Here is a 23,937-nt window from a genome sequence, read left to right as displayed (position 1 = left end):
CTGGGTAAGCGGCGGGAGAAAAATCAAAACAAAACGGCCAACAAGGTCAAGAATAAGTAAAAATAAGTAAACATTTTCAAATCAAATCATGTTTTGAAGTCATAATTTTTTCAAAAAAATATCATAAATCAAATTGATGAAAATTTCAATGCATTTAAATTTAAAGGTAGATTATTTGTTCCAAATTGTTGATATAACCAGCTCTATGACACCAGGGAATTTAATTTCTAGGTTTCTGTATCTGAATGGTAGCATGTGATTAAAGGCCAAGAATATTTCAAATTCTCTTTTTCCCTTCGGGGCAAGCCATTGTTTATCAGTTATGGTAAGCCGGCTCAGGGAAAATAAGCGTTATTTTTATCTCAAGGCTCGGCTCTTGATTACACTGTCAGAACATTGTCTCAAAAGAATCATCAATCTGGATAAGTAGCGGGTGACCCAGAAAAAAGTATAAGGGTTTGGAGGGTAACTGTCTCCGAAATATTTGAATTTTAACCAAATTCTTTTTCCATTGTAAAGAGGAAAGGCAATCTTTAAAAACAACAATTACTTTTAACACTTTTTGAGGACTTTTAAGTCGTTAATCTAAGCATTGAGAATGTTGTTCTGGTGCTGATTGGTTCATTCAATTTGATACCCTCTGGTTGTTTTTTTGTAAAAGCTTTGGCGGGTTCCCTGGAAGATTAATCAATCATTTGATACCCTGTTTTTTGATGATTTTTTACATTTTTCAAAAGTGAATTTTGATTTCAAAAGCTTATAACTAGAACCAAATTTAAAAGTTTATACACCAAAGTTTAAGTTTGCCTTTCCTCTTTACAATGGAAAAAGAATTCGACAAAAATTCAAATTATTTCTGACACAGTTACTCTCTAAACTCCTATACCTTTTTCTGGGTCACCGCCGGTATCTATCATAAGTCAGAGGGTTAATTGAATGAGTTATACGTGAATTTACACATTTCTTGGCGTCTTAAATTATTTTCATTTCATTTTACATCCAATAAATGCATAACAAATGCACAAAAAAATATTATAACTTAAATATTATCATGATGCTTTATAATGGGAATTAAGTTAAGTTAAGCGGCTAGTGAAAAATAAATAGAATAATGAAAAGAAGAAGGGACAAAATAAACAAAAAATTATTTACAGAACGAATGTAAAAATTACTATTTACACTTAATTACTCATTAGTGATCTATATTTGTTATAGTTTTTTAATTAGATAAATATTTCATGATTTGTATCGTTACAGAGGTACTAATAATAACAAACAAAAATAACAATGGGAATTAATTTTTGGTGGCCCGAGCAAGTTGGACCAAATTTTACGTGAATCGAGTTGGATCAAAGTAAAGTGTGCGGAGTTGATTCGAGTTATGAAAATGGATTGTGTTGGAGAAGGAATGCTCATTATTGCTACATGTCTGTAAGTATTTTTTCACAGATTTCATCTTATACCAAAGCTATAAAAAACTTGTTCAAAGCCTGTTTGACGGTTGTTGTTGTCGATTCAATAATCTTGACTGCATTGGTTTTGCCAGAAAAGCAAATAACCTCTCTCATATAAGTTGACTTGAGAGAATTCTTAAGGAAAAAAAAAAAAAAAGATTTTAAAAGAATAAGAAAAAGTGCAAGAGATAAAATTTAGAAAAATGAAACCTAAAAGGGCTTAAGATGCAATCAATTGCGACCCTAGACTCCATCCATCGTTATCTATATTCCCCATCTCTATCCTAATAGCTTTGGTAGGTTATATTTACTTTCAAAATGGTCAAAATATTGATTACTATCGCAGTATGGTATCTCTAAAATGTCCATAAAAAGATAATTCTAATGCCTTTTGTGCGTCACGCCTCTATATCGTCCTCTAATACTGTCGTCGAAGAGAAGATAAGTCCATAAGTTCCGACTTTATCTGCAAAGAAATCATTTGTTTTTAGTCAGCCTAAAAGCATTCCCGTTAAATTGCTTTTCTGATAAAAATCACCCGAATTTGATTTCTACATCAGTTTTGATTTTCATCCAGTCTCCCCTCTTCATTTTTGCAGTGAGTTTCAAATTTGCCAGCTCCTCGGGTTTCGACTTTTGCAACTGATTTGCAATTTGAATTGTAGATCTTTCATAACATTCACTCTCTGCTCAGAGGTCGAGGATCACTTGACAAATTAGGTGTCAATTCCCAAGAGAATGGCCATAAAAGTTCTTTTCTCAATAAATTTCCTCCAATCAAAAGAACACACCCCTTTAACTGTTACATAGCTCATCCGAAAGGGCATGCGAAGACATCTAATTGTAGCAACAAAGTCAGTGTAATGAACACGACATATAAACCAAACATGATTCCACCCAACATTTTGGTCATCCTCCATTTACTGAGTGCGATGGTGATTACTACAGCTACCAACATTAAGAACAAGAGGATGGTGGAACAAAAAAGTCCGGAGTTTTTTACCACGACGTCCTTGAAACTTTTCGACATACTGTATGCTAACCAAGGTAACGGTAACCTTAAGAAAATAAAGTTGTTTGGTTAACATCAAAATTCATTTGAATCAAATTTTAACGACGCAAAAGATACCTTGAGTAATCCTTAAAGAAAGTATTTTGAACTGTCGAACAATATATATTGATGACAAATATTTTAGGAAATGACCAAACCTAATGCTCTATGCTGTGGTATGGTAGTCATAAACATCGATTTACGTACATGAAACTGAGGAGGATTGGGTCCAAGTTCAGAGTGGTTAGTTCACTAGCAGTTAGTTGACAAGTATGTATAAAGTAGTCCGTTTTAGATGTGTTAACGGAAAGATAGACCCCCTGGTCAACAGCCCAACAAAATATCAACTTACCCAACTGTAACATCAAAGATATTCGATCCAATAGAACTGGACACTGCCATATCCCCAAGTCCTTGGCGTGCAACCACCACACTGGTGATTAAATCTGGAATGCTCGTCCCAGCCGCTATAAAGGTCAATCCCATGATCTAGGAAGAATGTAACTTTAAATTGACGATACACAATGATATTAAATGACAGCATCAACCCTTGCGCCAAAAAGGTTGCACGAAATAGACTTAAATTGTCGCTTCAAGCAAGCTCGAATTCCAATAACTATTCAGATAGTACTTACATTGACGAGTTCAAATATAATTACAGATTGCATACCTCCTCGGTATACTTAACCCCGGCCCATTTCTGGTGCCTTTAGCTTTAGCTCAAAGAAGGTATTTCAATTTGAGATGACTTTGGTCAATATGTAAGCTTCAGCACCCTCTCATTCCCTTATTTTATTCTCAGTTCTTATTCGGTTGAAATTAACATCTAAAGAAACAAAAAATGAAGTACTTTATACCTCAACGTCAATTCCGGCAGCTCTTCCGATTTCTGAAGCCCACCATAACATGAGGTAGGAGAATACGGCTATCCATACGATGCTCAACGTAAACGTCAGTGGAAACAACTTTTTAAATTTCTGGGAAACGAAAAAATTGAAAATAATGATATGTTGGAAAAAAGGGTAAAGCAAATTAAAAGTTATTCCTTCTAAATTCTAGAGACAACAGTCATTTTTGGGTTTACAAATAGGATCTTGCGGTGTGTGCATGTCGCTTTCGAGCCTTGTAGATTCTGGGCCTTGTTAAAAGGAATGGAGACGAATTTTTAGGGAAAATTACCGGTCGCCGAACATCAGGTACAGTCAAGACCATGACGAAGAGTAAAGGTGCTTTGATGACGTAGAAGATGCGTTCGAAAATTTCATCAGGCCAACTCAAATCCACTGGTCCTTCTTCTTCTTCCTCTTCATCACCTGTGTCCTCACCTTCACCGTCCTACGGATTGAAAGTATGGAAAATACAAATAATGGATAGGAAACTATTCAAACATAAAAAAGTCGCCGGCCTTTTGATGAAAAGTTTGGATATGTTTAGATTACAAATTTTTAAAATTAAAACTCGACATCCTAGGAGTAGAACACTTCTACTGTAGCATCATACAATATTGATTTGAAGAAAATTCAATACCTCTGGATCTTTAATATCTTCGACGGGTGACTCTTTCTTGACCGGTGCTAACCCTCGGTGACTTCGACAACTTGCTCTCGACGAACATCTCGATAGTCGTCGTGACGAGAACCGTACCGAGTTTCGTCGGGATGCGTCATCGATCATACCGACACCATTACGATTGACAGTATCGCCGTTATTCTGATTGACGTCATTGTCATTAAACAATGACGCGACGGAGTTGGGTCGGCTATCTTGAGTAGAGTTGGGATGGTTTTTAGCATCATTATTTGGTACTGGTTTTGTAGCATGGCCGTTGATAGCCTCTGTGGAGTTATTCTGATTGTTCCTCTCCATCATTTCAATCTCCTGCGAATGGAACACGGATTATATCAATGACACGTGATGAATACTCTCTTAAAGGGGCAATCCGCCACTACATAACGCGGTTTGTTTTTGTTTTGATTTGTCTTAGTTATTCAGACAAAATCGCACGGATTTACCTTGATATTTCGCACATGTTTTTGAGTAATCAAGACACGAATAATACAGATCAAAATACAAGATGGACGAAAATTCATTCTTGGCTTTTTAAAAGTTATAACTCTTTTCTGACGAACAAAAAGTATACAATTTTCATCTAATTGGCGACCAATAGTTACATGAAATGTGAGGCTAACACTTCAACTGTAATCATCAGTAATTTCAAGAGTTTTTCATCATTGATTACAAAGATATCCATGGATTACCTCTTCCGCATACCAAACCAACCAACTTAAAGATTTTAGAGACATTTGCTTGACATGATGAAAACGCTACATCCCCATAACATTGGACATTAAATGATTGGCAAAATGGTATTAACATTCTATTGAGATGCGAAACTGGTTCAGGTTGAAGAATTGATGAGAAAAGTGGGCAGTACGAGAAATATTTGCTTTGGAATACAAACTCTTATGTGGACAATACCTCTGGAACAAGTTATATGAGATTTGTTTACCGAGTGACCCCAAAACAAAGTCTTTAATGCTTGGTTCTTACATTCATGAGGTCAGACAGAGGCTTTGTGGATTTTCTAAACTTTTGAAACTTGTGTGATTGTTTTGGTTGTTTTCCTGACTAGAGATACTGTGAAAGTATAACTGATAAACATATTGCATCTTGGCTTGGAGTATATTTTTTAATGTTTTAACGGCGACATTGTTTCTTGTTTGGATTGCTGTAGTGTTATCTTTTAGTGCTCCAATGTAGATAGGTTATTCAATTTCATTTTTATCAATTAATTCGTGTTCATTTCATATAATTTCAGTAGTGTTTATGTGATATAGTGTTTATGGTTGTCCAAGAAAGCATTGTTTCGAGGTTTCCATGTTTCGTCAAAACGTGTCAAAGCCTGTCAAAGACATTTTATAAGTATTTTCTTTCCTTAACTTCATATAATTTTAAAGAGAAGACAGGAGCCTTTGTTTTTGGTGCTATTATTTCAAAGCTTTGAGGAACCTTTTTTAGACTAAAAATTCTAAATTTATAATCTAAAATTTTCATAGATTTTCTTGTAACATTTCAAACACTTGTATGTTTCAATAAAAAAATAACATCTTTATATATATACTTTTAAAAATAATCCTGTGCTCTTTGTTTTTCAACCCATTTCTTTTTTACCTATAAATCAAATCATATTGAATTTCTACTGCCAAGGGAGATTTAATTAATTTGAGATAACTAGGAGTAATTAAAAAAATCTTATATGAAGCCTTCAGCTGAAACAAAATGATAGCTTTTTTCTGAAAAAGAAAGATAATTTTTTGTGCCTTCTATCAGTTCTCATAAGTTTGTTTCGATTTTTTCCCGTCAAAAGTCACGTGATATTTTTATCTCGATCACTCCGCCTCAATTGGAAATTCCTCTATGCACCCTAAAAGTAATCGAGTTTTAGAAAAACAATAACAAACCGTGTTATGTAGTGGCGGATTGCCTAGGCTACGTCATATCTTCCTTCGTTTCGAGCGTAAAACTCCTACTCTTCGGGCTATGAGCACTCCTCTTGTTTTGAATATTGAAATACTCCAGATAAATCGCATGCGCACTGAGGTTTTAATGAAACAATAGAGAGTTTCGAAACCTAAGCCAATCAGCTGTGTTTTAAACATTCTTTTATTTAAAATCTCTATTGATAAACATCTTTTGTGAATGTTGTCTATTATGTTCAAAACCTATTAATAAGCAATTCCCGGTGGGGGTCACTAGTGGCCGCCTATAGCAGTGCCTATAGACCAAGAGTAAGGCCTAAAAGCCTGGATCTGTCTATTGTGTAGACTACGGATTGCCCCTTTAAAAGCCCATCAAACTCCTCTTTAAAGCTCAACATACTCTCTTAAACAACTTTAAGATAGTAAATGGTCAAGGACACAACAATAATTACCGTTTTTGTCAAATATTTTGTGCAGTACTTAAACGATCTTAAAGTCTCCTTCCCAGAACTCAAAATGAAAAATTTATGAGAACCGCTTTAGATGAAACGAATGTATGATGTATAAAAGTATCCTCATCTCTCATGCTTCCTCTAAGGAATTGTTCACGTATACAACCCATACAACAATATTTATTCAATGAGACTTGTTGAAAAATTACCTCTTTGCCATGCGAAATTCTGGAGTGTGCAACACTCGTTTCTGATGGTCCCCTTTGGCTATTGTAATCATCATGAAGAATGGTGGTTTCTGATTGGTTAGGTGACGTCAACTCTTTTTCGTCCAATAAGGAGGTAGAAAGACCTTTCTGTTGATCCGTTGAAATTGTGTCATAATGATCTTTGATCTTTTGGAGCTTGTCATCCACGCCAGCTATGTCAGAAATAGAATTGAAAAGTTCAGATAAGCTTCAAGAGGACTAGGGATTTAAATCTCAACAATGACCTCAGAGTACTGTACAGCTTTTGCAAACTAGGTCTATTTTTCTTTTGCAACAAATATCCTTCTAGAAACAGATACTTTCTACTAAAACCAGTCGTTTCTTCATTTAAAGCTTAGAATTAGTTCTGAGAAGTTGCTGACCACATTATTAGTTATATGATTTTCACGCTTTTAAAAATATAAAAACCAGTAAATTTTAGCTCAGACTGGGCTGTTCGTAACTTTCTCTGTAATTCTCTGAAATTTTCAAACTTAAATGCTCTTGCGATGTTCTTAATGCGCTTAGTTTCTTTACATAAAAACTGAAGATGGGTTTAAAAGCTGTTAAAATTCGTTAAAAACAGTATTTTCTCTGTAATTTATGAAATCTGAGGCTCAGATTGTACCTAATCTGTTCTTAGTTTTTTTCCATTTTTTGGCCTCCTGTTCTTAGAAAATTGTTCTTATAAAAAAGCATGTATTCTTATTTGAGAGGCACAGTGTTCATACAAAATTTTTCGTCTCACCTTCAGCGATGGGGTCAAGCGTATGAATGACAAGCTGTATGGCACCATTGCGAAACGAATTCTTCGAAAACATCGATGGTAACGAAAGAAAACCCTGATGAGTAAAGAATACAAAAAGGTATTATTTGTGATTTTCGTTGGAGTTAAAGACGTAGAACCTAAGATGTTAAGCAGTTTACTGTATTCTTTATAACTCCAATAATTTTTAGGATCCTTCAACTAACAAACGCCTTTAACATAAGTCTCTACAAGTCGATAGTCTTCGAGCTGTGTGGGACACTGTATTGTTTCACACTATAAACAAAACAAAATATCGATTCCAGCGCAAAAATAAATCATACCAGTCGAAGTGATTTCCATCCTTTCCATTCACAGTGCGCTCCTATATTTAAAACACTTACATTTTCGTTCTTTTCATCGATGATGGGTGTCACACTTGACGCCCTTGTTTTCTTCGAAATATAAGCTTTGACAGCCATCTCTATACTACTGTTCTTGATCATGAAGATGACGTAAGCGATATAGACTAGAAACAAGCCCAATGATTCGTGCCATGATATGGAACTGTCCGAGAAGAATATAATGAGTAGAATCAAAGCTATGATGTAGAAAATACTGTCTCTAAGCAGTGGCCACCATGTTAAGTTCAAGAAGGGTTTTGCTGCACATAGCGCACATGCCGATCACAAAAAGTACGTTGAATACAGCACTCCCTACTATAGTACCAAATCCAACTTGTGAATCGGAGAAAAACACCCCAATGATGGATGTGAAAAGTTCTGGGGCGCTACCGCCTGCTGCCATGAAAGTAGCACCAGCTACGTCGTCTGATATCTTCAAGATAGAAGAAATAACGTGTAAAGCAGGCACAAAAAATTCATCACATATGATAGCCAAAGCTAAGAACATGTATAAAACCCCGATTACATGTAGAGCAATCCACCCGTTCTTCTTTTGTTCGACAGTAAATAGATCCTTTGGGTAGTCACCGATACCCTGTGGTATAACTGGGGCTTTCGTTGTCGTAGTTTCATTATTTACATTCAATAGTTTGCGTGACTGGTACGAGTCATCGTGTAATTTACTGACCAGCTGTTGGTTACTTCTCCATTTGCTTTGCTTGGAATCTAAATATTTATAGAGCGTCAAAAAAACCAATACAGTTGTCAAAGTTACAGTTATGCAAACTAATTTGATGAATATATGCGTCTGACGTCTTTTATATCGCCGATGTTTTCCCGACGACGACGAAGACGACGTCATCGGGTGATACGTCTTTGAATATTGTTTCAAATCCGTAGTCATTTTCCCTTACAACAGTATCAAGAAGAATGATTTCATTTATTCACCGAGTATAAATTCCCTCTCTTGTTTGGTGATGTTAGTAGTATGTTCGTTCAAAACCCGGTTATACGTCTTGAATTCAATCCACGCCGAAGCAAAAATGGGTGATCGCCTCTCGTCTCAAGTAAAGGCTTTTCTTTTACAAAGTTTTTAAGCCTTGTTGAGTGAGCGGTGGAAATAGTTTTTTTTTTCTTTTTAATATATTACTTTTTCTTAACAGAGAACGAAAAAAAGTCGCGCTGGAGCACAGGCGTATACTTTGTTCTTCTCTCTCTCTCAAAACAAAGAATAATTCTTTCCTTTTTCGTTTCCAGTTCTTCCCTTCAAGAAATAGAAAAAAAGTAAAATATTAAGATGATATAGTATTCTAAAAATACAAGAATAAGTTTTTTATTTGAAACTTTAAATGTTTTCATACAAAATTTAGTGCAATACAATATTTCTTTTCAAGGAATAAGTTGTTATCCCTGAAGCCAACGCTTTTTTTATAAGAATGGTGTAAATCCATTCCACCATGGGTATTCTTAACTTTTTTGGGAAAATCATCCTAAAATATTCTTACAGCACATTCTTAGGTTAGAATCCTAATTCATACTAGATTTAACATTTAGCACATACGTCTCAAGCATAAAATGGCACTTTTGTAAAAGGAGTGAGCCTAACTTGGGGATGATTGATAATTTATAATTGAAAATGCTCTTAAAATGGCATTCTTAGCTTGAGTAGCAAAATTCCATGATAGTGATATTCTTAGAATATTCTTAGTTTTTTGGCCATTTTCATCATGGACATTCTTATAAAGTGTATTCTTATAAAAAAAAGAAGCGTGTAGACACCCCTAATCCTTAGACAAAAGATACTAAGACTCCACCATTTGATTTAAAGTTGCCTAGTTATGAATGATATTCTCATAATTCAACTTTTATTTCATTACTGTTGTTCTTCTTCAAATAAGTTCTCCAAAGATCTCCAAAGAATTATGCTCAGGAAGAGTTTTTTGACATTGGTACTTATTTAGGGTGTTATTTAGCACCTCTTTGTTCATTTGAATGATTACTTTATATGCCTGTAGCCTTGGCTTAAAAATGTGAAAATATATTTTCTTATTCTTACCTAAACATGACCAACTAGCCCAAACTTTTCATCGAAAAGTTTTAAATTTTGGTCTACTGCGTGCGATACACAGTTTTTATAAGAACAAACCATATAAGAACATAAGAATTCAGTTTAAAAAATTAAGTTATGTTAATTAATCATTAATCATTAATTAATGTTAAGAACATTTTTAGGCTTAAAACTAAAACAGTTTAGAAGATCCGAAAATTTTTGATTTTCTTATAAAAAAACGTGTATAAAATAAAATAAAGAACGAATGAGGTGAAAGGCCGCTGTTTTTCGCTAAATAAGAAAAGCACTAGAGAAATTTCTGGCTCAAAGTGCCAAAAAATAAGAACCATCAAGTGTATCGAAGAAGTAAAAGGCCTGATTAGCCTAAAAATGTTCTTAAATAATTCTTATTGTCAGCAATTTGTGAGTATTTTGGTCTGATCTCCTAAGACATTATGAAAGAAGCAACATACCGTATTAGGCGCTCGTTCAAATTTCTAGATTTTATGAGGGATTTTTATTTGAGCGAGGAGGGCGTTTAAGATAAGGGGGCGTTCATTCGAAGTGATACGGTAGTATTTCTGATTCTGCTAAGCTTATATGCGTTCTTAAACTTTTGATCTCCACAAGCAACCGGGGGAGATATTTTTTAGAAATATGTGTCATTTGTCTCCCTTAACTTATTACTACTTTATGGTTGGATGTGTTCTAAAATTTAGTAAATACATTTTGCCAAGATATACTTGTAAGATATTTGTTTTTTTTCTTCACGAAAGATGTGTTCTGAACTTTCTAGGGTTACTAGGCAACAAGTAACAATTTTCTCTTGATTATACCCCTGTCTCCTTAAAAGATGTGTTCTGAAGCTTTCTAGGGTTACCTAGACAACAAGAACACGTTTGATCACCTTGATTATACCCCTGTCTCGGCAGAACACATCATTATTTCTAGTTGACTAATTTTCGAAGATCTTATCAGAACAGATCAAAATTTATAGCTGAAACATACTCTCAGAACACATCGGAAAAAAGGTCGCCTCGCCGGCTGCTTTCGGATCTCGAAGCCTCATATACTCAACATCGTGTGCATGGGAAAACTCTCGAGTGGTCAAAGACATTTAGCAATGTCTTAAAAAAGTTTTTATCGTGCTCACCGGCTTTCTCGACAACCAAAAACCAAGAAAACTCACTCTAATGTATGTACATCCTATAATATCTACAAGGCTCAAATGTCTAATTTGATTGGAAGACGTACCCTTATGTGAAAAAGGAACACATTGATTACTCTTAATCGTCCAAGATGGTAATTGGTTTTGAAAATTAAGCTTATTATACCGGCATCAAAATAATGATATTTACTTTTTTAAGTATTTAAATATAAATGCCTCGTTACTCGGACATTTCTTTAACGTCATGTGAAGTGATTATCTTTGACCTTCATTATTTTGTAATCTTTTGTATTCTTATCACAACTCCAGTAGTCCGCCTGTCCAATGACAAAAACTAGTGTCAGTTTACAAAACTACCTGTCTTTCGTAGAAATTCTACTCCAAATTTCACTGATCCAAACTGGCTGAAACATTCTCACCGAGTCACTAAGACATGAATGACATTGATAATGTCATAAACAAAACGTAACAAGGATCTGTCTGCGATAACATCTGAGACAGCACCTTACTGACTTTGAATTCAAACACCCTTTAGTTTAGGGCTTTGGCCACTCCTAAAACGTATCTTTCTAGGTGACGTCACAATACCATGCAACAATGTAACAATAAAGAGACACTGGCTACACCCCTCATCCATCAAAGCAGCGGCACTGTCATCAAATCTGAACAAAAAGTACTAGTTGAGCCTTCCACCGTGACCTTACTGTACATTACTATATTTTTGAAAAGGGAGAAAAAATCTTAACAAAACCCATAAGCCCTTGTTTTTTACTTCAATATAGAAATCGCATAAACCACAATTCTGAAGAAAAATTGAAAAATGAATATGTACAACTTTTTTTGTCGAAAGTTTGCTTGTGTTACTTACTTATTTCTTATCCTCTACTTTGCTTTTCTATTTTCTTCTTCTTCTTCTTTTTTCTTTTCAAGACTATATTTTTCTATCATTGATGTTGAAACTACTGTAAGAAAACACGAAAAAATTCTGTTCATAAGGTCTTACAACCAATCACAAAGAAATGATTCAGTTCTGTTTCTTATACGTTATTTTTTTGATTCTTCTTTGAATTTTTTTCAAATCTACTTAGAAATGTTTTTTCACATCTGTGTAATCCTGTGAACACACCTATCTAAAAACATGCGAGTTTTTAATGTATGATATCTCTCCCCTCAGAAACAAATGCCACAGCAATTCAACTCTCTATCTCTAACCCAAAACAAAGGTCCATGAAATGTTTGAAAAACATTTGCCATAATAATTCTTCATTCGAATTGGAGACTTATAACAAAGCACTTAAAATTGAGACCCGTTTTTCTAGTGCTAAAATCAATATTTGACTTAGGGAAAAGTGGAAATTGCAAATATTCTGTTGATTTAAACTTTTAGCGAGGATTGATTTGCGTGAAAGAGGGAACAACGTCAAATGACATGCATCATGACTTGAAGGCGACTTTCAAAATTTTCTCAAGATTATCTGAATTGATAAAAAACTTTCGTAATTGCAGTACACGTTTTTTTATAAGAACAAACTATATTACCGGGTGTGCCACAAAAAAGTTTCGCTCTTTGAAACTGATTTTCTCGAAATCTAAAAACTTTAAAAGAACCATACCTATTTTATTGGAAAGAAGAAAGATAAACTTAAATTTTGATTGGTCATTTATTAAATTTGCTTCATTAGATCAAAAGTTATGCTCAATTGAATAGAAAGTTACTTTCAGAAAGTGCCCGAAAACGTTAAAAATCGACCTAAAAAGATTTGTACTTTTTAACAAATTTTCAAGTTGTTTACAACAACACATTTTTAAAGAAAATCCAAAATTTTTAAAGCCTTCGAATGTTCTTTTCGAGTTGAAAGCCTAAATTTATTTTCAAGGGTCAAAAATTCAAAATTTCCATGTCCTAAGGAATCTATAAGAACTTAAGACTGAAAATCTCTGTAAAAATTCCGTCTCAGGATATTAGCAAAGTTTTTATATAGGTTCCTTATAAAAAAACGTACAAAGTGCAAATGAAAGATTTAAAGACTTTTAAAGCGCTTCGAATGTTCTTTTCGAGTTTTAAGCCTAAAATGTTCTTATTTTCACCATTTTGTGATTAAATTTATCCATTTTCCTAAGAAAGCGGATGTTTTAGAGTCTGCTAAGCCTTAAAATGTTCTTAACTTCCTCATGATATTTTGGCATTCGAAGCCTTATGTTTTTATATAGTTTGTTCTTATAAAAAAAACGTACAAAGAAATGCAAGACTTAAAGGTTTTGTTTTTAAATAAGAGTGAAATCGTTTCGTTTGCTTACTCGTCATTTTTAATTTACCAGCTTTTTCACATTGGGTTGGCACGAATGTGGAGCAAGATTGATAAGAAAGAGAAAAAAAAGCAATCATTTTTTGCTTATATCAGCATAATATAACAATAGACAGACACTGTCCTGGCATAAAATATGTGCCTGATATGAAACGGGAACACTTATGTAAAAAGAAAACCTTTAATGTCACATACATTGAAATACACGTTTTTTTTTATAAGAATACAATGGCCAGAAAATTAAGAATATGCTAAGAATATCACCGTCATGGAATTTTGCTACTCAAGCTAAGAATGCCATTTTCATCCTTTTCAATTATAAATTGGTCAAAAGCAATGCTAATTCTAACTAAATAAAACTGAAAAATCCTTAAGTTAAAAAAGCTCAGGAAAAAAAATATTTTTCGGCTCAAGTAATGCTTATGCCAATATTTTTCCACATATAATGTCATATGCTTAATGTCATTTTATGCTTGAGACGTATGTACTAAATGTTAAATCTAATCTGAATTAGGATCCTAACCTAAGAATGCTTTAAGAATATTTTAGGATGACTTTCCCTAAAAAGTTAAGAATATCCACGAAATGAAATGAATTTACACCATTCTTATAAAAAAAAGCGTGTATTAATCAAGACTTAAATTCATGTTATCAATTATGATTCGAAAAAATTTTTATTGATCTTAAATGTCAATAGTTTCCATTAAGTTTTATATGTTGCCCTTTATTGTAGTAGGTATTTGTGACATATTTTTTCAATGAGTGCAAAGCAAATATCCTTTACCAATCAACATTCATTATATAGAATATTGACACTAACACTAAAATCATCCTGAACCAAATATCGCTCTCGTTTTTACGCTAGGCCATTACTTTGGTGTTTTTTCTGTGACTTAATTCTCCACTTGTAAAGCATTCCTTCAGGATTGAAAGAAGAAAAAGAAGAAACTCTGAAGACATAACACCTCCTTGTTATACAACAAATTACATTTGAACATTTTATATATGTCGTATCTTTTTCAATTCTGTTCCCCCAGTTTTCATTTTCTATATCCCAATTCCAAAAGAAAAAAAGAGGTGTTATTTTTCCCTATTCTTCCAAAATATGTTTTTCCTTGTTTTTTATTTTTAGAAAAACATAATGTCTGTGTATATTTTTCCAAAAAATCCTAGCAAAACGAACCTTCTTGTGAGCTGTCTGATAACACTCCTTTTCAACCACTCAACCACATTCCCAGGACTGTTTGGACAAGACCTCACTTCTCGCTCATAAATATTTTCCAAATTTCTTCCCTCCAAAAGAAAAATATTATAGGTGTGTATGACTAACAAGTATGGTCGACTAAAAAAACTTCTTTTCCAGATGTCTTCGCTTATCCCTATTGCTTATTCCTTATATTTTTTCCAAAGTTATTTTAATTATTTTCTTTTTTAATTTTGTTTTTCTTTTTCATTTTTTTCATCTTCAAATATATCAGAGTAAGCCGTAAAAACGATGTTTCTACTCATATTTTCATTTGGAAATATTTTCTCTTTTTCTACTATAATGTTTTCACACCCTATCTTTTTCAAAATATCTGGGGTTATTCATTCATACCATTATTCAAGTCTTTACAAGGGTTTGAAATACTTTTCCTTAATCATAGAAATAGAATTCCTAGAAATCTTGTCTGTAAATTTTCATTCTTCCGGGTATTCCACTTTTAAGTGAGGCTTTTCAACAAGATTTTTGTTGGAGAAGTGTTGGTTGAAAAGCCTCAAGGGTCGGAGAAAAGATAAAAAAAATAGAAAATTCCAATATTTAGCCCTAAAACCCGGGAGAGGGCAGTGGGTTTACCAACTGACGGTATATGCGGCGAAAAAAATTGGCTTTTAAAATCGCACGCTTGCAATGCAGAAGAACATCGAGGACGTCATTTTTTGAGCTGTTTATTTTCCTTTATAGCCTCTCAAATATTGATTTTCAGGGTATGTTGTGATATTTTTTGGAATCATTGGATGAATATCTTTCATTTGAGCCATATATGAGCTTCTAATTTTCACTTTCATTTTTAAGCCCCGGCAAAAGTGATGACGTCACATAGGGACCAGCAAAAATGGTCAAAATCTTTCTCACCACTCGTTTTTGTGATCTTATGGACCTAATTGATCATTTAAAAGAGTTAGTTTACTTTTAAGAAGTCTGTGCAGACGAAGAACATTGTAGCTCTCACAACAACGTCCATCATCAATTCAAGTGAAAGGTCAGGTCAAACATCATACATTTTCCAACTCAACATTCATAAAATCTAATACTACTACAATACTACTCTTCCTCGGAGGGAAAAATTGAAATTGTTCCCTTTTATATCTCAATATTGTTTATGTCCTCCTTTTCCCCATCGTTTCGGCCTTCTTTTTTACTCTGTTTCCCTTGTAGACGTTATTAATCATATCTAGACTTTGAAGATTGAGCAGCCATTTCTTTTCATCGTGTCTCCTTCAACATCATCCCCTTTCCATAAAAAGAGCAAGAAACAAAAGCTCTCTCAATATTTTGCTTTCGTTTTTATACTGCCTTATCTCCTATGAAACATATTATAGTCCAATCGTCTCATAAAATTACAATTAAGTGATATTATGAAAATGATATAAGATAGATTAATCTAAAATACCTTAAAGTATCAAAAAATCTTTGAGTGATTTTTATCAGTTTTTAGCCTTCCATATGCTTTCTTCTGTATTTCATCAATGTCTCCATTCAAAATTCAGGGGGGCGGGTACATCCTCAGGGTACTAACTCTGATTTTCAGGAAAGATTGTCTTAGGTGCCATTACCCCATTACCCCTTATAAGTACCTGTTACTAACCCTTTTGAGGCAATTGGGATCCTCCTATTTTTTCACCTCACCAAAATGTGGGAGAGTTCAAAGTCAGGAAAGTTTTCTGTGCAATGCGATTTTGTTAAAGCTAGAAATCAGAAAGCTAAAAAAATATATATTTTTGTTAATTGAAATTTGATAATTTTTGGGAAATTCTTTTTTGGGGGAATTAAATAGCCCCTGGCGTGCAAATCGAATTGAGGTGGTCAAAAAAATCTGTCGCCCACCATGGTTGGGCGACGAAGAAAAATTTCGACTTTTCACCCTTATTTCACCCCTCTAAACGGCAAAAAGAAATTACTTTGCAAAATATTTGGGTGGGGGCATGGGAAATCGGGAAAATTTTCGTTTTGATATTCTGCCAAAATTTGGGAAATCTTTAGCCATTTTCCCACCAAAAACCTAAATTCAGTACCAGGTACTAGCTTAAAATAAGAGATGTACCATCCTCACCCAAAATGCAGTAACAGGTATGAGATTGAGAATTACACATTACCAAAATTACACCCGTACGCATCTTACACGTTTTCAAAAATTCCTAATGATGAATTTACAAATAAATTTTGACACTTTACACTTCGAATAGGAGGACAGTATCGGGTATGCGCGGACCTGACCTCCAAAAAACAACCGGTTGCAAGATTCTGGTTTTTAAAAAAAAAAGTCCTTAGAGAAAGAAAATCAGTGAAAAATGTTACCCTTTGAGAGACGACTTCGATTTTCCTTTTATTGATACGTACGTTTATCCGACCCTTTAGAGAGATTTTGTTGTTGTTTTTGTAACCTTCTAACCAAGAACAGTTTCCCATAGGTGTGGCAACTGATAAGAATCAAGAAAGATTCTTCCAAACTGCAATTTCCCCCTTTTCTTCAGTTTCTACATCGCTAATGGACTGTAGCCTGTAAAAACACACGTACGTAATCCCTATAGTTTTCGAAAGTTGTCGACTATCAATCCAAGAATTTACAACTTCTTTCTTAGTTAACGTTCCCCCGTCATTCAAACTGAAGCCAACTTTTATGCTTTCACCGTGAGCACCAAAGATCACCAGGAGCTTGTCATAGAAATAAAGCTTATCACACAAATCGGCTGAAATGTTCGTGAGATCTTGCATTGCGCAGAAAGTTTCCATCATAGTTTTACGTCCGACAAAAAAGGGTCACAGACTTGAAAATTGTCATAAAGAAATGCAAATAAATGATTGAAACCAATCACGTATGTAATAAAAAGATTAAAGTATTAAACATTTTTGATGGGTTTTTAAAATCATCAAAATGACGCACGTGATTAATTTTTCGAAAAGATTAGACATAATCTATCTACAATATTTTTGTCTTTGGATTTTATGTTACAGTATTTCTTTCCTGTTTTGAACAACTGCTGTTTTTGAATCTCGATTTCTATCTGACTTCAATCCAACTATACGATATGGCGGATCGTCAACCTTACAACCCAATCTTAGATTGTCAGACATGAGTATATTATCATAAAGTTGAAATATTTCTCTCTCTTGCCTTCTCGTTAAAAACTCAACTTTTCACTGCAAATGCTACAAATCAAATGCATTCTACATATTCCATGCAAGCCTAACTTCCTTAAAGATCTTCCTACTTAATTCCTTTATCGCGTGTCTTTCATTTCACCTTAAATTCAATCCATCAAACAGTGAGATGACAGCCCCTTCGCACACCATACATCACAGTCAAGTTCAATCCCACTATCGTGTCATTCTTTTTCAAGAACCATGCAAATAAATCGTAAAACTACTTTTTCCATACGTTCATGTCAAATGGAAATTGTGTTAACATGAAAATGTCCAGAGTCAATCTATCGTGAATTAAATTATATTCTGTTGTGAAAAATCCGAGCGTCGCCCAACGACATATTACAAAAAAAATAGTATACAATATATCAATCAAATGAAAATTCAACTATCAGATATTGCAATATACGACAGCAAGTTAACTGTTGTGCCCTTTTGAGAGTTCTTAGATAGAATACGTTACCTAGGTTACCCATAATTAACCAAAAGTGTTACTTTTTTCTGATAACTGAATACTAAGATTAAATTTCAATCGATGGACATGGTATTAAATTATCTCTTATAAATCGTTATATAATATTCATCACTATTATCGTCTTACATCAAAATTGTTGGATACTGTATAATATTTCCCTCGTTTTATTTTGCTCATTATATCACACGTTTTATTAAGAACTACAACATCCAAAATTCTTGACGCCTTCTTTCTTAACTTTGTGAATTTTAAACCCAGAAATGTTTTTAGCATGCTTTTATTTCCACCTTTTGTGACTATTTTTTTATTTTCCTAATTGGGTGTGTTTTGAGTCCACAAAGCCTTAGAATGCTATTAATATTTTGGCCATTGAAGCCTTATGTTCTTATATAGTTTGTTCTTGTAAAGAAAACGTGTGACTACTAACAAAATGTGCAAAACAACCGCACAAAACTGGCTTCAATCATAAACAGAAACATTAGAGCCCAGTCGCTTTCGCTTTCGTTTTTGGTAAGAGACAATGCGTTTTTGCAATGGTTTGGCCGTAAACTATAGGTCAGACCAGCACATTCGCCACATCCCTTTAGAGCACAGGTGGTGTGCATTATGGAACGGTATGTTTTGAGATTAGGGGTCAGAATATATTGTACGCTAAATATATACTAAACAAACTAAGAATATTGTGAAAACTCCTGTGTCACTGCAAGAGAATGGTGTTATGTAAAAAGGCTTGGATACCGGTATTCGACTTTTGAACTTTTTAACTCAATAAAAGCAGCCCCAACGAATTAGTCGGTAAACGGACAAACTACACTTTTTATAGAACAATTCTCAGCCTGGAAAGTTAAGTTACTAAGTTAAGGATCAACGTACTAAAATGGAGTACAAAACCCAAAATACCTCAATTTAGCCCTAAAAATAAGATCAGAAGCTTAAAGCCGTAATTGGAGGTTTAGGTGAAAAAGCAGCGACAGAGTTCGGGACAAACGTCAACACCTATCCACAATTCATTCCGATTGCTCCCATCTATGAATGTTTTACAATCATCCCCGTCTTCAAAATGTTACCCTTTTTAGTGACTTGGTCTTCACAATGGAATCGTCTAGCTGATATTATGTGTAAGCAGTGATTATATGTTATATTTCTACATTTAAGCCTGGTCTCCAAACTTTTGTAAGAACCAAGAAACAAGATACTTTTAAACCTGAAAATATTGATAAGTTGCAATCAATATCAAAGTCCCTTTGCAATGAAGCTAAAAATAATTTGGAATTTAAGCTTTTTGTATCTATTGCACAGGATTAAACTCAACTGAGTCTAAATCTGTTTTAATTACAACTTGCCTTTAAGACGTAAAATACCCGTTGTGATTTAAACCTCTTTAAGCTCCAGCCCTTCTTTTTCATATTATCGTGCAAAAGAGAAATCTCTTTACAGCTTAAAATGAAAACTATTTCAAATATTCACCTTAATCACACCGAACGATTTCCTGATAACTCAGCAATGACTGCTGCGTCTGATTTTTCTTTCCTTGTTTGATCGCTTTCATCTCACCTAAATTATCATTGATCAGCTCCTTTTCGGTAAAAAATGTTTTTACCGGAAATAGTAACGGTGCACTAGGGATATCCTTTAAAGGGTGTGAAACTGCAATATAAGGTTTTTACCATGTAGTTACCCCTCCAGTAATTGGTCTAATTTCGTTGCCAATGAGGTACCGTACACTTGCCGAAAAGTAGATTTCTGAAAATAATGAATATACAGTCCTTCTTATTCATACCTTTATAATTGGAATCTTTCTGCGATTCAACATAAATATTAATATCTTCAGCTAATCTAATACACTCTTCTCGAGATGCATGAATTTATTGTTGTCCTCGTTTTCAAACAGATTTCATTGCTATAAAATTACATATTCACAATGATAATTGTGTTGTTTTCACATCATGAGACATTTTGAATTTCAAGTACTTTTGTTTTAGAGTTAATGTTTGCCTTTTGGGAATTTAAATTGGTTTAAATGTATAATTTCATAGCAATGAAATCTGTTTGAAAACGAGGACAACAATAAATTTATGCATCTCGAGAAAAGTGTACTTCGTATGAAATATTCTTCTTATTTCGAATTCTTTCTCTTGAAATCGTCATCCCTTTAAAAATCGAATTGTTGAGGTCAACTCTAAACTAAGTTATTCAGCTATCTTGTCAACTTACATCATTATCAAACAATAGGAAACCATACAAATATTTAACCTCCTTCCCTTTAGGCTTTTCTATCATCGCAAATCGCCGATTCATCACTCCATAACCCTGTCGTTGCAATTTTAACGAATTTCCATCACAAAATGATTGACAAACTCCTTCCATTGGAATTCTAAGCTGGCCAAGGTATTTCTTTCTTTTTTCGAGAATTCTTTACAAAGAATGACGACCATCATGCTACAGGAACTCCCTTTCACTTCAGGATAGCAACATTGCTAAACATGTTTTATGTAATCAAAGGAAAATCGCAAACTGTAATCCTTCATTACTTTTGAATTCACTTTTACAACAGAGCTGATTGGCTGACGTGTTTGTTTGGGAAAGTCAATGCAAAAAAATGCAAATAATGATAGAGTATCAGTACATGCAATAGCCTAGAAATGAGAAATTTAAGTTTTTGGTTAAGGGCTCTGACTATAGTGAATTTTTCATATTTGACATGTACAAAGCAGTGGCGTTGTGGGAAAATTTTTCAAAAGTCAATTTGTTTAAATGGCTTTTCAAAGTGCTCAAGTTTTCAAACTTACAATTCATTTTACTAGTACGAGGAAGGAAATATGGATAAAATATAGGTATCATAAATGAAAAGGGAAAAACAGGCACCATGGTTGGGGCCGGCTAAAAATTTTGAAAATCGATATACCCTAAATCTAAATAAAATAGACAAATTGACACTTTTTAGAGCAAAAGAAAAAATTAATGCATGAAGCGAGCGAAAAAATTGTTTTATGATGTCTATTGCTTTCAGCAATGGTCTTGGGCGAAGTTATTTCATTTATTTGTACAAAAAAACTTACTAAAGAAGTTACTAATTAACTTTATTGCGAGCGAAGCGAGCGAAAAATCAAGTAATTTAAAATTGTCTCAGTAAAATTGGTCTTGGGGCGCATTTAAGGCGCATAAAGTATGAAACTCTTTTGGCGCCCCTTGCTCTCGGCGCCCCTTCAAAAGCTAAACGCCACTTAAAAGTAAAAATTTCTGCTCAAAAGCCAACAAAACTATGACATGTCATATACATATTCTGTTGAGGCAATTATTCCTGAATCAAAAATCAAAAGCAAGACGAAAAAAACTTATAAGGACTTTTGAAATCAAAACTGAAAAGCTTTGGACCAATTGTATTTCAAAAATAAACTGTAATCCTCAGTTCTCATCGCTAATGTCGAACGTTAAGTTTGGTCAAAGAATTTGATGCAGGTAGAGAAACATCAACATCCACCAATAATATAATAGTGTGACGATTCCGCTACGATAATAACATCATTTTTGCGTCATACAAGTATGCTCAATATGCAAATTTATTTTTCTGTATTATCCTTTGGTTGATAAATCAATGAAACTCCTAAAATTAGTATTTTTGGTCAATGATTGAGGTCAATGAAGGATTGATGTTAAGGATTTCTGATTCATTAATTCAACTGACCCCAAGACAACTGCATTGACGAGCTATGATCTGCTAAACAACGTTACAATATTACAATAACTCAAAAAAAAAAAATCAATCAAATATTTCAAAACTTTCAAAGTACTTTGGGGGTATTGTGTGGTTAAACACTGGTTGACAAAGCTACTCCCCTAAATACACTCCCCGTTTGCATGTTAATTTGTTTTAAACCACAAGGAAACTTAGCTGATTCAGTACAAAGTGAAAAAAGCAAGCATGATTTCGATTTTGGTCCGGTAAAACATCAAAACAAAAAAATATCTTAAACGTCTTCTGCCTCGTTTTCCATTCACAGGTCTGGCCGGTTCAAGGGTATGTTATTAGTAAGAACTTGCTGGTCTTATTTGAGCCTATCAAAACCAATCTCAATTTCGAAGGAAAGGAAAATAAAAACCCTAAAGAATGCTCAAATCCAAATGTCATAATGCGCCAAGCGAGACTAAATACAAAGCAGTCGCTTTCACGCGGAAACTTGAGACCAAAACCGCTTAAAGAATTTGATTTTCCTGTCAAACTATACTTTGATCGATTTCATAATACACCTCTGATGTGGTTTACAAGCTCCTTTTTGATAATTTGTTCGACATACACTTCCGTACCTTGCTATTTTCTCTAACTTCTTATAAATGTACACATTTTACAGTGTCACTTACCAAATTTTGATGAAGAGATAGATGACTTAGAGTAAAGAAAAATCTTTAAATTAAAACATGTCATACAATTCAAATTTAACTGTCGAGGCAAATTTGAAAATTGAATTATGCTTTCGATGCTCGGATTCATTTAAATTTAACGACCTACAATTTGCACAAAATAAAAAAAATCGCTTAAAAAGGCAAAATCCTGTGGACGTGAGTGAGTGTCTGATTTGCATAATTCGAAAAGGAGAAGAAAATGAATCAATAATTCATGATAATTTAATGATCCGTTCTAATGACAAATTGGCGATCACTTTTCAAGTAATTAGTTAAAAATACCTCCTCTTTGTTATTGTTCAGTACACATTAATGTATACAGTGTAACATAGACCTCTTTAGAGTCCAATAAGAGATAAAAATGTCAAAAAGACCAAGTGGAACTCCCCTTATTGAAAAGACGAGCTTAAAAATCTCCAAGATAAGAAAATGCTATCCCATTGTTTGTTTGTTCGTAGTGGAATTTCAAAAAAGAATTCGCAACTCTTCCCTGTAACATCCAGTCTTAAATTCTTCACTTCAACGACCTAACGGAAACTCGAAACAGAAAAGCAAGGATACTTTCCCAGCAGGCACACAACGTTGTTTCAACGTCTATCTAAAGTCCACTACGTCCATATAACGTTATATTAACGTTTAAAAAACGTTGTGTGCCAGCTGGGTTAGAAGAGTATAACACAAGCAAGTTTTCTAAAATGTGAGCTGAAACCCTCGTATCGATCAATCAATAACATCAATCTATCCCATTAAACTATAGTATCAAGATCATAATAAACTTATTTTGCAAATCTTGACTTTTCAACTAGCAATACATCATCTGAAACTTACAAAAACCTATGCATGTTGCTAATGCTTTAATCTGCTCCTGTCTAAGCAAGCTAATAAAGCTGGCTAAATCAGTGTTCTACTGTATCGTTCTATCCAGTTATAACCTTCATCTTTAACTCCTAAACAACCAGCCATCATTATTACTCCAGCTTCCCTTTGCATAAATACCCATCTTGTTTGAAAAAAACTTCGTTTGCATTTGATTAAAGATAACAAGATCGATTTTTTTGAAGTGATAACGGTCTTAACAAAATAATTTCTCTATAGTATGTATGCCATATCAAGGAATTCACTTCAATGGGCTACATAATCATAATATCTCCTTTTTACATGCCTTTATAAGAGTAATGCGGATCAAAGATTGTTAAAGAAAGACCTACAATTTTGTGATTAAAAAAATATGAATTCTCAACTAGTCAACAGTTAACTGAATAAACTTTCCTTTAATAACCAGGAAAGAGACCTAGTTCC

The 23,937-nt window shown here is 33.8% G+C and overlaps 1 protein-coding gene and 1 long non-coding RNA gene across 3 annotated transcripts; one reads left to right on the top strand and one right to left on the bottom strand.

Moving 5' to 3' along the window:
* The first annotated feature begins 1,280 nt into the window (after positions 1–1,280).
* On the top strand, positions 1,281–20,620 carry LOC136800634 (uncharacterized). Of its 2 annotated transcripts, XR_010845738.1 has the most exons (4): positions 1,281–1,431; positions 7,439–7,550; positions 19,314–19,355; positions 20,505–20,620. It is a non-coding gene; the product is annotated as an uncharacterized lncRNA (long non-coding RNA). The 2 variants fall into 2 exon arrangements; XR_010845739.1 differs by lacking the exon at positions 19,314–19,355.
* LOC136800629 (sodium/potassium/calcium exchanger 2-like) lies at positions 2,114–9,017 on the bottom strand. Its single transcript, XM_067057276.1, is given in 9 exon segments — positions 2,114–2,512; positions 2,858–2,994; positions 3,363–3,482; positions 3,685–3,840; positions 4,033–4,383; positions 6,646–6,857; positions 7,433–7,526; positions 7,834–8,076; positions 8,078–9,017. Coding segments are annotated over 9 exon segments (2,220 nt in total). The 5' UTR covers positions 8,738–9,017; the 3' UTR covers positions 2,114–2,265.
* Positions 20,621–23,937: the final 3,317 nt, after the last annotated feature.

Source organism: Clytia hemisphaerica, unplaced genomic scaffold, assembly GCF_902728285.1.
Source record: "Clytia hemisphaerica strain Z4C2 unplaced genomic scaffold, Clytia hemisphaerica genome assembly, whole genome shotgun sequence".
NCBI classification, from domain to species: domain Eukaryota; kingdom Metazoa; phylum Cnidaria; class Hydrozoa; order Leptothecata; family Clytiidae; genus Clytia; species Clytia hemisphaerica.
This window is presented reverse-complemented; position numbering and strand designations above follow the sequence as displayed.